Source organism: Solea solea, chromosome 6 (genome assembly GCF_958295425.1).
Source record: "Solea solea chromosome 6, fSolSol10.1, whole genome shotgun sequence".
In the NCBI taxonomy this organism is placed as follows: domain Eukaryota; kingdom Metazoa; phylum Chordata; class Actinopteri; order Pleuronectiformes; family Soleidae; genus Solea; species Solea solea.
The window spans coordinates 25,230,984-25,246,505 of record NC_081139.1 but is presented as its reverse complement, the minus strand read 5'-3'; the positions used below and the strand labels follow the sequence as shown (position 1 = coordinate 25,246,505).

Here is a 15,522-nt window from a genome sequence, read left to right as displayed (position 1 = left end):
TCCAGGCATCACTTGGCATTAGTGTAACCTCAGATGATCCTTGGCCCCCAAACATTTCCTCTCAGCTTATTCCCTATGATCTTATATTCTGCAAGTGTACGGCCCTGCAACTCCCCTCTCACGGCCCCCAGCCTTTAATGAGTTTTGCTCAGTTTTTATTTACTCATGTTGGCTTGTGTTTCTGCCTAAATGGCAGATTTTATAGAGAGAGGAGAAGAGAAACCCATTTTTATAGAATTACAATGTCATTAATACAAGCAGGAGCATGAATAGTTGTAGAAAATGATAGATTTCAGTAGAAATCATAATATAGCAATAATTTCTACTACTACTACTGATAATAATACTAATACTAATAATACTAATAGTAATAGAGCGTTCAGTCCCCATCAGTCCAGGCCTATGGCAGCATAATTAAGGGATAGTCCAGGTTCCCTTGGTTCAGCCTTAACGATATGCTTTATAAAAAAAGGAAGGTTTTCTCAGCTTCCTGAGTGTCAGCAGAGAACTGGCTTTTGTGTTTCATTTCAAATGTATCCACACGATCACTGACCTCTGTTTTTAAGACTGCAGAGTGTGTGACCTTTAAACACATGTCTGTTACACCAATGCCAAATGAGTTCACACAATGCCGACTCCAAAAATTGATTTTCAAGAAAGTAAAATAAGCCCAGTTTCTGGGAAATTGTTCCTTTTTTTAACCTAAAAAACAATGATCTTGACAAGCAAGAAAAGCATGAAAAAATAGCTCGATCAGTAAAGGAAGACTCATGAAACATTTCTAACAGGACCTGTGATGGCCTGATTTTCTTTCTTGTAACAAACAGCACAGTCTGAAGTGTCTGCAAATGTATTTTTAGGAGCTAGTTTCAAACATTCTAGCCAAGCAAAATGTGCTTACCCAATTATTTTTCTTAAAACAAGATAATTCAAATCAATGTAAGTATATGTGGCCTATTTGCAGTAAAGTGAAGCAGCCGCAAACAGGTCGGAGGGTAAAAGAGTCAGAAGTTGATTTTACTGCTCAGTAGACCCAGTCCTTGATGGGATACTTTTTGTTCACGCCCGCCCCTGAGCTGCTGCTGTATATACACAAACACTCCCTCAGTCAGGTCTGATAGTATTGCTTGACAGAACTCATGCATTGTTTCTATTCATGAAATACAAAATAAACACCATCAGAAGTAGCTTCACACCAGGCTTTTCTTGTGGTTGCGTGCTTTTTTTATTTATGAATTATGATTTGATGACACAAAAGCCTTTCCCACGACCCCTCTGTGGGCCTCAACCCAACTGTTCTACACCACAAAACCACACTCGATAGAGGACTGAGTGCTGAGTGCAGTCTAAATTCACTGTAAATAATAACTGTTCACAGCAGACAGAAATAAATGTGGATCACTCTTTGAAATGGTTTTCTTGGTCTTCCCGTGCCAGACATGAGGGATTCAGGCAGCGAGTGAACACAAGACAGGAACAAGGATGATTTCTACACACACAGTACCCTGGGTCAGAGCTCTCATGCTCCCCCAGGGAAGAAGCATATGCCCTGGAGTGGGAAACCAGAGCAAACACAGCTGCTGTCATACATTTCATTTCTGTGTGTGTGGAGGAGGATGAAGATGAGCATGGCTGTGTGTGTGTGATAGGGACGACCTTGATACACCACAGAGGAACAGGGAACTTTTGGCTCAACGCAGATTTTTGTGCATTCAACTCACACTTAAATGCTCCAAAGCACCTCTTGTAATTGCATTATCTTGTCTTTTATTGTATTTTATATGCACTGGTAATGTTTGTGTTGACTTGCCTCCGCAAATCCTCACAAACTGTTTTCCAGGCCCAGCAGAGAAAGCCTGCCGTTGTGTTTGCGTTACCGTCTTAATCATCAAACTCGCGTGTTTGTGGACTCACAAACACACACACGTGCTCGGACCCCTACCTTTCAGTGGAATACAGTATCTGTCACTGCAGTAAACAGTGTTAATGATTATGGGCATGTGAAAGACAGACTCAGGAACATGGATTACAAGGTTAATGAAGTTTTTTGTTATTATTGTAGAGGTATCAAGATATATCTTCTGCCAAATGTTTAATTTAATTTAATTTAATTTAATTTAATTTAATTTAATTTAATTTAATTTAATTTAATTTAATTTAATTTAATTTAATTTAATTTAATTTAATTTATGTTTGAATGTTGTTGTTTTTTAAAGATGTGGATACATACAGTGCTGAATTCACTGAGCCAGCCTAAAGGCTCCATGAGCCTATTTGTAGCTGGACATGTTGCAATGCTGTTTGTGTGTGCATAATACCATGGAGAGCGTTGTTATCCACTGGTATTGCTCACACGAGTTACTGTGGTGAACTTGGGGGTGACATAACTCCCATTTCCAACTTCTGAGTGAAATGGAACGCAGCATTAGACGTGGTCACTGGTCCTCACTGAAAACATGGCTGCTAGCAGGGGGCACAAGGTAAATCAGCATCACCTAATAACATCTACACCGGCTTAAGTCACCAAAGTGTACAGAGAAAATCATCACAACAAAAGAGTTGTTGATTTACTGCTGTTTCCATCAGTAAGTTCATGTGTTCATTTATCTATGGACTTTGATTCAGGCGAGTGAGAAGTTTATAACAGTATAATATAAAGCAGCAAACATAGTATTTCCAAGCAGATGTAGATGTTTTTTTGAGTGGCTAATATCCATCTGATTGTCCTTGTATCCTCACTGGCAGCCATGTTTTCAATGAGAGTGTACAGCAGATTATCACTGACTATGAGTGAGTGCTTCATAAAATCCAAGGTAGAGACAACTGCTCATATTGCTTTGTTATATTGCATTTGTGTTGCAATTTGCTCCTGCAGTTTCATGCTAATTCCAGGTCATACATAAGACAACAGTAACTGTTGCCATGGTAAACTGCAGAGGGGTTTATGAGGAGAAGTTATAGAGAGTGTAGTTTGGGTGAAAGACATGCAGAGATTCATTTAGAGGAAGCTCAATGTGACAGGAAATTGACTGTAAGTTTTTTTTCTCACTACACAGAGAGCAGAGTTTGTCATTTTCTTTTTATTGTGTTTGCCTCTGTGATATTACTACTGTCATTTACTCCTGCTTTCATTTACACAGGTGCTTACACATTTCTCTGTCGTGTAAGATTCTCTCTCTTTAAATGGTGACCCCTTCTTCATCCCTCTCTTCTCATCCTCTCTTTCCTCTTCACCTCCCCTCATCCCTCATATCCATCCTAACCCTCTCAAGGGGAGGTGAGGCCTGTGCTGGCCCCGGGCCCAGGCCCATTAGCCTCAGCCTGGCAGCCATGTGCTCATCACCAGAGATCATTACACACAGCCAATGACACCACACTAATGCATCATTAATGATTTATTAACAAGCTGAGCTCAGCCTAAACTGCTCCATTTGTGAGGGAGAGCACCCTGTAATGGCCGAGCAGGGCTTGCATCTGCTGTTTTCTATCATGTATGTTTATTTTTATCTCCCTCTCTCTCTCTCTCTCTGTGTCTCAGGTTGAGTGAGGACCGTGGAGGTGACTGCAGGTTAGCGTGATGGCAGGGCGCGTGCTCTCCGCCTCTGTCTCTCTTCCTCTGCTGCTTCTCGTCCTGGTGGAGGTGATCCCTGTGGCCCAGGGCTCTGGCTATCTGTCTGGCTACCGCCTCAGGTCTCGTCCGCAGAAGGACCGTCACACTCGCAACATCCGACCCAACATCATCCTGATCCTCACTGACGATCAGGACATTGAGCTGGGTAAGAGAGCGTCGTCCAACATCCTTCCGTTCTTGTGCGTATGTGTTTCCTGTGTGTGCATCTGTCTCTCTTTTTCTCTCCCGTTGTGTATCCAACAGCATCAGTGAGGGGGAAAGTCAGCTTAAAGCTGCCTCTTGGCACTATCACAACTGGCCCACTCAAAGTCATGTGCTCCACTTGCCAACTCCTTCATTGCTGGCATGAAACGAAGGCGGCCTATGACTTCCATTGTCTGGTTGCCAAATCCTGGCCATCTCCCTACCGGCTTAAGTCCTTTAGCGGCGTATTGGACTGAAGTGGCTGTATAATGGCCTCGGTGACATCTTTTGTCCCCCTGTGATTGCTGGTTAAAAGACTCCCATTGAAGAGCAGGAATTTATGGTCAAGCATCTGTTTGCCCAAACAATCCCCATCAGCCTGAAAAGCTTTCAGTACACAGCGTCCAAATGGGTTACACTTGGACTAAAATGATGCATTCCCCGTTTTTTCCCTCACCATGCCACATGTTTTATATGTTTCACATGTAATCCAGTCTGTTTTCTGCAGTCTCTCACTCTCATGTCCTCTCTGTGTCTCTTGCATTTCAATTCACGGGCTTTGAATCCCCGCTCATCCTCCTGCTCTGCCTCCACACAACCCCCACCCCCTCTGTTCTCCCCCCAGGCTCAATGCAGGCCATGAACAAAACGCGGCACATCATGGAAAAGGGCGGCACGCACTTCTCCAACGCTTTCTCCACCACACCTATGTGCTGCCCGTCCCGCTCGTCCATCCTGACGGGGAAGTATGTGCACAACCACCACACCTTCACCAACAACGAAAACTGCTCCTCGCCCTCATGGCAAGCTCACCACGAGCCGCACACGTTTGCCGTGCACCTCAACAACTCCGGATACAGGACAGGTGACCAGTCCACATTTGATCCACGTATAGCTAACGTAGTTTAAAGGCACAGTGTGTATAAACACAATATTTAAAAACAACAATTCAGGTGTTTGTACACTCAAAATGAAAGAAAATTCACCTGAAAGTTACACACGAGACCTTTAAGTTGAGAGCTTCACACATTCATTAACATAATCCTGTTCCTCACTCAGCCTTTTTTGGAAAGTATCTGAATGAGTACAACGGCTCGTATGTGCCCCCTGGCTGGAAGGAGTGGGTGGCGCTGGTGAAGAACTCCCGTTTCTACAACTACACGCTCTGCAGGAACGGAGTGCGAGAGAAACACAGCAGCAACTACTCAAAGGTAGAAATCGTGCTCATTCCTCTCTCAGGCACAATGCTGACCTGCACAGTATAAGAAAAACATTCAAAGGTTACTTACATTTGAATATTGCTTCTTTCCACTGTGAGTTTATTTCATTGATAAATTGTTTTCTTTTTCTTAATTTGGATTTATAGCTGACTTTAAAGGGATAGTACATTAAGTGTGGTTGTGTGAGGCACTGACACATAGTTAGTGCTGACTCTGCTCCACCTGGAATAAGCAGCAGAGGCTCGATCTCAGTGAAAACACAAGCAAGGAGCTCATTTAATAACATCTACACCTGCTTAAGTCTATAATATGTTTATTTCATCATTAGACAGATTTTTCAGACTGAGAATTTCATTTCAAAAAAGTGTATAAAGCACTCACTCTCATTCACTAAAGTCCATCTTTTCATGTCTAAAGTGCAAAGGGCGAGTGTCAGTGCCTTCAAAAATATTTGAATTATACCTTTAAGGCACGAAGGCTGCACTCACATCGATTGTGGATTATTATTTGAGTTGTGTCTGTCCGACTCCACAGGATTACCTGACTGACGTCATCACCAATGACAGCGTCAACTACTTCCGCATGTCCAAGATGATGTACCCTCACCGCCCTGTCATGATGGTCCTCAGCCATGTCGCCCCACACGGCCCAGAGGACTCCGCCCCACAGTATAGCTCCGCCTTCCCCAACGCATCACAGCACATGTAAGAAAAAAACAGAAGGCTTGTTTCCATAAGCCTGTTTTTTTTTTTTTGCACATTTGTCGTACAATGGCATAGTGGCTAGCATTGTTGCCTCGCAGCAAGGTCACTGGTTTGAATTGCAGTTCAACTAAGGGTCTTTCTGCGTGGGGTTTGCATGTTACGGAAAAACCACAGCATTCTTCCACTCAGTGAAAGATGCAAATATTAATACAGTAATTAAATTGGTTGGTTTAGTGGTTAGCGCTCCTGCCTTTGCAGCAAAAAGTCCTGGGTTCAAGCCCCAGTTGGAACAAGGGCCTTTCTGCATGGAGTGCATAACGTGTGTGTGTGTGGGGTGGGGGGGTTTCTCCAGGTTCTCCAGCTTCCTCCCACTGTCCAAAAACATTAGGTAAATGGGTCACTCTAAATTAACTGTAGGTGTGAGAGTGAATGGTTCTTTGTCTCTACATGTCTCCCTGTGATGGACTGGTGAACTGTCCAGGGTGTGACCCCCGCCTATCACCCTATGTCAGCTGAGATTGGCACAGCTCCCCCCCATGACCCTCATGTGGAGGATAAAGTGGTAGAAGATGGGTGAATATTTGTTTATGTCATTCATTCATTGTCTACCACTTTATCCTCCACATGAGGGTCGCAGGTAGCTGGAGCCACTCCCACCTCCACTCTCACTCACACACACCCACGGTCAAGAGTCTGAGTGAGAGTGTCCAATTAACCGCTGCTGGTTTTTTGTACTGTGGGAGGAAACCGGAGAACCCAGAGAAAAGCCACGCACACATGGGGAGAACATGAGAGACCCTCGATTAGAATGGGAAATGGGTAAAGTTAGTAACCCAGACTTTTCCACCCGCTACTGCTTATCTTATTTTCTAACAGCTGTGGATGGAATTTTCTTATGATTACATTTCAGTCATCATTATCATCTTAAAGAAAATAGAGCTATTGATGATGCCAGTACTAGCCATGGTATGTTTTATGGTAAGAAATAAAGGGGAAAAGGTTTGACGAGGGAAGCCTTCACCTATCTGCTGTAAAACACTGTGCGTGTGTATGTGGGACAAAACTGACACGATGATTCATAGATATTTGCTTACAAATGAGTCATCTTCACATCCACGCTCTCTTTCAATTCATTTGACCCAGAATGACTTAAATTCCATAATCTCAGGGCGATCATGTATTCCTCTGCCTGCAGTATACGCTGTTGGCAGCAAAGGCACCAGCCCCCGCCCCCTCCCCCTCCCCCCCACAGGCTGTGTTTCACTCCACTTTATTTGGCTCATGTGTTGTTCACATTAGTCTTACCGCTGTAATGAGCTCGGGTAATTTGTACCACTTTGTCAGCCATGATTGGAGAGGAATGATTGATATTGCACAGGTAATCACACACACACACACACACACACACAGTCTGGTTTTTCATGACTTCAGAGGACATTGCATTGACCTACATTCATTTCCTGGAGAATTACTCTAACCTTAACCATAACTAGTACTGGTATAACCCTAACCTCATCCTAACCATACATAATGTAATCATTTACCTTAGTAAGGAAGACAGTTCCCACAACATGAGTAATACCTAGAACACACACACACACACACACACGTGTGTATAAAGCCTCTCAGCCTTTGTCTTTCTGACCGTCCATGCCTGCTGCTGCTGGCTAATAGAAGACCTGCTATTGCCCTCGAGAGACAGATCCAAGGCCAGTAATGAGACTGCAGTTTCTGCCCCTTGTCCAACCCCCCAACCCCCCCCCCCCCCCCACACACACACACACACACACACACACACACTAATCCCTGCAGCATCATTAACCTGTGCCACACAGGCTTTATACACAGAATATTCTTAAAAATGTAGCCCCCGGTGTCTTTATACAAACTTTTAATTGCTCTTTCTCCATAAATTTGCTCTCCCTCGGGTGATGTTTTCGGAGCATGCCTGCGCGAGCTATTTTTCTCACTCCGTCTCCCTCTGCCATTATCAAGCACATGAGAGCACGAGAGAGAGAGGGAGAGAGGGAGAGAGAGAGAGAGAGAGAGAGAGAGAGGCAGTAAAAGTCTGGCGCTGCTCTGGTGATAAAGCGTCTTCTCACCTTGGCACCCTGCAGACACATCTTCACACTACATTAGAGCTGCCCAGTGGAGCAGGCTGTGCGAGGCATTAACATTTCTTAAAATTCAAATCGATCCACTTTAAGCATTAAATATATTTCCTTCTAGGATCTCATTAGCTATTTAGCCGTGTTTATTCTCAAATAATTAAAGTTCCACACGGCTCGGAGTTAAATATTGATCAAACTGTGCTCACTGTGTACACACTTATTGACTGCGGTGCTCTGCATTTTACATGATTTATGTTTAGTCGAGCTTGTATAAACAGTTTTCTGGCTACTTTGGAAAGAAAGTAAAATAAAGGTCTGCGGATGATTACGTTGTAACTTAACAACTATTGACACTTTCTATTTTTAGATACTTTATTAATCCCCTTAGGGAAATTATTCTCTGCATTTTGACCCATCCTAGAATTAGGAGCAGTGGGCTGCCACACTGAGTAGCGCCCAGGGAGCAATGGGGGTTGGGTACCTTGCTTTCGGCCTGGTGGTTTCGGCCTTCCGATTACAAGCCAAGTTCCCTTTCCACTTGGCCACAGGCTGCCCTATAATACATTTTGCAGTTCTAGAATATGGAAATAAAAGAACAGAACTTTTTATTTAACAATGTTTTTAATTATTTATTATAGCAGGGCAGAGCAGGGTACTGTACACATGTTATTTTATATTTTTATATTATAGTAGTGTTAGAAATCATTCACAGCTTGTTCTCCAAATATATCTCAACATTTGTTTTATAATGTCCATCAAAAATACAGGTGGCACCTTAGCAAAATAAATAGATAAATCAAATAAATACAATCACTACAAACAGTAAAAAAGTGCATTTAGTTTACCGTATTAAGTTAATATTGAGTATGCTTCTATCCCTTCTTACCTTAAGTGCATAAATGAAGCAGAATAGAAGCTCTGCCGTATCTTCTTTCTCTATAAAGTTACTGAATGCTTTCCAGATCCCTTCATCCACACCCAATTTATTTTTTTAAATATACATTATCCTCTGCATTGACATGCACTGAGCCATACACTGGATCCAAGCTCCACATCTATCCTCCAATTTAGAGCTATCAGACGCCTTTTAGACAATAAATCGGTGTTCTCTAGCTCTCAGGTTAAGGTCTGATGGATAAGTGCAGCAAAATCATTATTATAGCCAGGTCTAAGGCAATGTTTACAGACAGAATTGTCATTATTTTGTCCCCTATGTTCACTTTAGAGTCTCTAATGAACTGCAAACATGAAGAAAGGCCCTCACTCAGACCATGGGTCGCAAACCTGGGTCTAGATTGTTGTTGTTTTTTACAGTTTTTCATCTTATCTTCCTTTAATACTTTATTTCTCTCTTACATCTCTATCTTTCCACCACACTCAGAACCCCGAGCTACAACTATGCCCCAAACCTGGACAAGCACTGGATCCTTCGCTACACTGGAGCCATGAAGCCCGTCCACATGCAGTTCACGAACATGCTGCAGCGCCGGAGGATGCAGACGCTGCTGTCTGTGGACGACAGTGTGGAGAAGGTTAGGCAGACCGGCACACACCAACACAAGTCCTGAGAGATCTGTGCTTATTCTGACTGTGTAATGTATTCACTGACACGCTTGGTAAATTGTGCAATCCCCTTTTCCTTGAAACTAGCACAGGAGACATCAACTGTTCGACATGTAGTGTAACGTGTTTTTTACACTGTGTGAGCATTTCATGGTCCCAAATCAAGTTCTGAAAATTCAAAAACAGCACAAGTTATGCACCAAGTACAAATAATTTACTCCTAGCACTGTACAAAACCTGTTTATGGACAAAGGGGGGGGGCTACAATTTAAGAGAGACTTTAAAACATAGCTGTTCTGGCACCACTCGTAAAAGCATGTGCATATCAGTTTATGGGGTGTTTTTGAGTGAGGAAATCAAGAGTGAAGATGAAGCTGTGCAGTGGAAGATGTGCAACGAGATTATATTTGCAAGCTATTGGGACGATGAAGGGGAGTGAAATATATTAAGGGTGACTATTAGCACGGAGTGTTTACTTTTTATCACAGGGTCATGTGACTGGTATAGAGAACACGATGATGTCATAGCGTGGAGGAAAATTGACCAGATAAACATGTTTCTTGTTCCTACTCGCCTATATCATAATATATATATATATATATATATATATATATATATATATATATATATATATATATATATATATATACAGTAGGAAACCACATGTAATATATATAAAGTATATACTATATATATACTATGTATATACTATATATACATATATAAACATATATGTATATACTATATATATCTTTTTTATTATTTTAATTTTTTTATGTTCAAAATAAAAAATAGTATATGTGTATATATATATTTATATATATATATATATATATATATATATATATATATATATATATATATGTATGTATATATATACATTTTTTAATGTTCAAAATAAATAAATGAAATATCCTCCATAGGTGTACAACGTGTTGGTGGAGACAGGGGAGGTGGACAACACCTACATCATTTACACCTCAGACCATGGCTACCATATCGGCCAGTTTGGTCTGGTCAAGGGCAAGTCGATGCCTTATGAGTTTGATATCCGCGTTCCCTTCTATGTACGAGGACCTAACGTGGAGCACGGTACCATGTGAGTAAGAGACTATTCTTTTTGTTCAGTATTCTGATATCTATGATGCTCATATGTAAGCTAAATGACAACATGATCTTTTCTGGTGAGTCCGGTTTAAAGATATCATTACCCTCCTGCTCCCCTGCAGTAATCCTCACGTCGTGTTGAATATTGACCTGGCACCGACGCTGCTGGACATGGCCGGTGTTGATATCCCTGCAGAAATGGATGGCAAGTCGATCCTTAAGCTGCTGGACACAGACAGACCGGTCAATAGGTGAAGACACACATCAGCTATTTTCCTCACTACCTCGGCCTTCAATAGACAGAATGACATTTAAACCGTGCAGGTGTCTGTGTGCAGAGAATTAATTTACTGGGACTTGATAAACTTTTACAGAACTCTGTTCTCTGTGTTTTCTTGGACGTATTGAAATCTGCAATCCAAATACAAACACCTAACACCTCTTTCTTCTCAGCCCTTTAAGGATGGCATTTTAAAATGGACTGCATGTTTGCTCATTGCAAATATCACAGAGTTGTTCCACTGGGGCTATTTGATTTCTCTCTGCTTGTTTTCCAGATTCCAGATGAACAGGAAGGCGAAAACATGGAGAGATTCTTTCCTCGTAGAGAGAGGGTACATTTTATTGATTGACCTTTCATTGTACATCTTGCTCCAGGCATCGTCTTCCTGTGACATCAAGCTCCTTACCTTTGCAGCACTCAAACAAACAGCATGTGCTTCCCTATTCTTACAGGAAACCTCCACACAAGAGAGCTGATGGGAAGGAAATGGAGCAGGAGGAGAACTTCCTGCCAAAATACCAGCGCGTGAAGGACCTTTGCCAGAAAGCAGAGTACCAGACATCCTGCCAGCAGCCAGGACAGGTACCGGACCCACAGCAGCTCAGAACCAGAGCTGGTTTGAGTCTGACGACAACAACATTGGGTGTAGAGTGTTAACTTGCAGTTTAGTTCACACTATTCTGAGTCTAATGTGCAGACCTTTTTGCTCTGAGGGTTTCATTTAACATCAAAGTCTTTTTTTTAATCCTTAAAAAACATTAGTTGAGTAGGACATGTATTTGCATGTGTTTGTGTACAAAGAAGCCTTTGATATTCTTAAAGAATATTCATCTGGAGGTCTGTCTGGGTTTGTTTGTTTTTAAGTTTAAGAACGCTTTAAATTCATTCTGCTGCCGGAAAAAATAACCATTATCCTCATGTTTCACACTGCTTCTGTTTCAGAAATGGCAGTGTGTGGAGGACCCGGGTGGTAAGCTGAGGCTGTATAAGTGCAAGGGCATGGCTGGTCTCTTTGCCCCACGCATGCAGGCTCTGATGGCCAGCAGCGTTTCTCAACTGTCTCTCACCTCCAACTCAGACAGCTGCAACTGTGCAGATGTGGCCTTGAAAAGCTCAGTCCTGAAGAGGAAGAGGCTGCTCACCAAGAAGAGTGAGTTCCTTTAAACACTCACATGTACTGTTGTTCTGCCAGTTATTAATCAATGCCATTTTGTTTAGAAAGAGACTCTTTATTCCCTCTGAAATGTCCTCGTTGCAGCCAACACAGCTCTGTCAAACAGGACCATTAATCTCAAGTGAACATAGTGTGCTTTTGAAGTATTCATGAGATGAGAAGTGTGTGTTTATGTTGCCATCAAGTGGTGGGTTAGAGCAGCATCTCCCAAACACTTATAAGAGATGACAAACCATTGCACCCTAATTCACAATATGAAATGTGATGAGAGCAAGTCTGTGCAGCAATTATGAACATTGTTTCTGCCATTTCTGTGTTTTTATTATTTTAAGCATTTTAGAGAGATTACTGCTCATGTAAGCCCCATAAGGGTTATATTTTGGGCTGACAATATGGATCCCAGGTGAGTTTGTCCATGGTTTCCATGGTGGCCTTACCTGTGTTACCCACATATCAATTCAATTTTATTTGTATAGCGCCAAATCACACAAAACACAAAACACACATTATCTCCAAGTCCCTACAACATCAAGGAGAGCAGAGAACCCCAACAGTTCACACAAAAAAAACTCCCTCTTGACAGAACCAGGCTCAGAGATGTGCAGCCATCTGCCTCGACCGGTTGGGGTGAAAGGAACATGGGGGACAGAGGAGAGGTGGGGGACAGAAGGGGGGAGAGAAAGGACAAGAGAGAGATGAGGTAGAGACAGAAGAGAGAGAGAGACCAGGAGCAGATACACAACAACTGTATCAAGTTACAAGTGTATACAGTCAATGATGACATGTTTATAGCAATACAATGCAATTCATATAAGCAGCAGCAGACAGTGTTGATAAAAAATTAGACTGATATCAACTTCTAATTATAGCATAATAATAATGGTGATGATATGTATGATAGCAATAGCCTCGAAAACTGGATCTGGATCCTGCAACCTGCAAGATGAGGATACAGAGAGAGAGAGGAAAGGAAGGAAAGACACAAACTAGGGAGAGAAAGAGACAAGGTTAATGACATATAAAAAGTCATATTCATACCCTGAGTGTGAGAGAGTGAGTGTGAGTGCACCACCTTGGCTTAATACCAACTTGGTACCCAGGAAGCCTGGAAATGGTACAATGGGCATGGACTTGAAGTAGACAATCACAGGTGGGGCAAAACCCGCTTTGGCCCCACATTGTTAGCCTAATGCCGGGTTTCCACTACATGGTCCCAGCCCGCCTCGACTTGCCTCGCCTCTACACAGTTTGGTTGGTTCTCCATTACAATATAGCACCTCCCATGGGCGGAGTCATCACTACGTGGCTGCATGAAACTGCTGTGACTTCGTTTTACACACAAGATACTAGGTGCTATGCTCGTGGAAACGCAAAAATGTGTAACTGCAAAAAAGAGGCTTGAGTATAATATACCACTTCATTGATCAATATACCACATTTTTATGCACATATTTAATACTTCTGATGTAAAAGTTACCAACCTATTCTCTGGGAATGACTGGGTTAGAGTACACAAGTTGGCCATTAGTCACAGGGCCTTGAATAAAACAAGTATATACTGGTCTCCACTTGTCTACATCATCATAGATCCTGATCTACAGTATCACAAACATATTCACATCGCTCTGTCTCATCTTACACAGAGACAAAATTCAGTAAGGGTGTCTCGAGGAAGCGCTGGGCTCGCTCTGTATCATTTGAGCTGGACGGAGACCTGTACGCCGTGGACCTGGAGGAGGGCTACCGGCCGCTGGGCTCCAGGAATAACAGCTGGACCAAAGGCAGGAGGACAGGAGTGAGCGGTGAGGAGGACAATGAAGAATTCAGCGGGATGGGAGTCACAGCCAAACCCAGCACTGACAACAGACTCACACCACCTGCTTCTCTCAAAGTCACTTACAGGTGAAGACTTGTTGTATGGATAGTTGGTAAATCTCCAGAAAATGAATACAAGTCTATGTAATGTCTCTGCAGTGATGTGTTTTAGGTAAACTAATTGTTCATAAATAATCTTTCCAGGCTAATTTGTTTGTCCTGGTTCCTGTAGGTGCTCCATTCTTATGAATGACACAGTGAAGTGTGATGGAGGACTTTACAAGTCCCTTCAAGCATGGAAAGACCACAAACTACACATTGAACATGAGGTACTGATACAGTCCCCACTTTTCCTTGTTAAAGGGATAGTTTTTGAAGTTTGTTTGTATGAGGTACAGACACAGAGTCGGTGCTGCAGACACAGAGTCAGTGCTGCAGACACAGAGTCAGTGCTGCATGCCCCATGAGATACAGATGCTTCCTCTCAATGAAAACATGGGACAAAAGGAAAACATATTTAAGAACGCCTGCTTAATTCTGCAAATGTGCATTGCTTTGTCTCACCATTAGATATTTTATTCTTACTGGAAAGCTTTGTAAACCTCCACCAAAGTGCACAGGAGCTGCAGGTTCTACTGCTGCCTCATTTGCTAAGTTTGTGTCAAAACAGCACATTCTAACCTGTCTCGCTGTGAGGCAACAGTGCTGGCTAGCCACTGCACTAATATTGTCATTGAGTTCACAACATTAGCTCCACACAACTCTCTGTGAACTCTTCCTCAGTATCGCGGTGTTTAGATCTTGTCTCACCCAGGAAGTGATTTGTGTCAAGAGACCAAATCAGAGGCAACATTGTGCTACTAAAGCGAGGCGACTTTAAACCGGTCGGAGACATTTGTCTCAGCAGTTCTTCTTGACCCTGCCCACAATTGCACTGCTGAGGCACAATAATAATGTAAAAGTTAGGTTTTATGTAGCTTTAAATTGCTAACATTGTACTTTCCTTGTGTCCCTCCCTGCGAGCAACCAATGAGAGCACGAGTGCGACTGTGCCTGAGGCTGGTTCTCAGCACAGGGGAGGAGCTCAGCTGTTGTCAATCATGTCTTATATTGTGATCTTTGTGTGGCTCTGTGTTTGTTGCACTCAGATTGAAACACTGCAAACCAAAATCAAGAACTTGCGCGATGTCAAAGGTCACCTGAAAAAGGTGCGACCAGAGGAATGTCAGTGTGACACTCCCAGGTGAGAGAGAGCGTGAGGGCGCATCATAATCACAGTCACCAGCACTGGGATGTCATCTTGTATTTGACTGTTGTCATGTGACTTTTTCAGTGTTCTCCTGAAGCCTAAAGACACTCTCAGGCTAAATGCAGGACACATGCACTCACTGAGGTAAACACACACACACACACACTGTGGGATTGTGGTTTTGTGTTGCGGTGTCGTTCTCATAAACGTGTCTGTTCTGGTCAGAATGCCGTCCAAGCAGAAGGCCCAGTGGCTGCAGAAGGAGCAGAAACGCAGGAAGAAACTCCGTAAATTCCTCAAAAGACTCCAGAACAACGACACCTGCAGCATGCCCGGCCTCACTTGCTTCACCCACGACAACCACCACTGGCAGACTGCCCCCTTCTGGACAAGTGAGGACATGACACGCACAGAGCAGATATGGAAAAGGATATTTTCGGAAAAACTTGTATCAGCCATTGTTTGTCCGCTCTCACCCCTCC

General features: G+C 42.8%; 1 protein-coding gene across 3 annotated transcripts in view; it reads left to right on the top strand.

Annotated features, from left to right (window-relative positions):
• Positions 1–15,522, top strand: part of sulf2a (sulfatase 2a) — a 43,533-nt gene that overhangs the window by 25,519 nt on the left and 2,492 nt on the right. For all 3 annotated transcript variants that reach the window (XM_058632309.1, XM_058632308.1, XM_058632310.1), the window contains 15 exons: positions 3,539–3,776; positions 4,440–4,679; positions 4,874–5,025; positions 5,569–5,738; positions 9,231–9,381; positions 10,336–10,511; positions 10,642–10,770; positions 11,077–11,133; positions 11,255–11,384; positions 11,745–11,952; positions 13,620–13,878; positions 14,024–14,120; positions 14,940–15,034; positions 15,125–15,184; positions 15,266–15,432. In XM_058632309.1, the coding sequence (XP_058488292.1) occupies positions 3,578–3,776; positions 4,440–4,679; positions 4,874–5,025; positions 5,569–5,738; positions 9,231–9,381; positions 10,336–10,511; positions 10,642–10,770; positions 11,077–11,133; positions 11,255–11,384; positions 11,745–11,952; positions 13,620–13,878; positions 14,024–14,120; positions 14,940–15,034; positions 15,125–15,184; positions 15,266–15,432 (2,290 nt within the window). In that variant the 5' untranslated portion in view covers positions 3,539–3,577. The remainder of the gene's footprint in view (positions 1–3,538; positions 3,777–4,439; positions 4,680–4,873; positions 5,026–5,568; positions 5,739–9,230; positions 9,382–10,335; positions 10,512–10,641; positions 10,771–11,076; positions 11,134–11,254; positions 11,385–11,744; positions 11,953–13,619; positions 13,879–14,023; positions 14,121–14,939; positions 15,035–15,124; positions 15,185–15,265; positions 15,433–15,522) is intronic.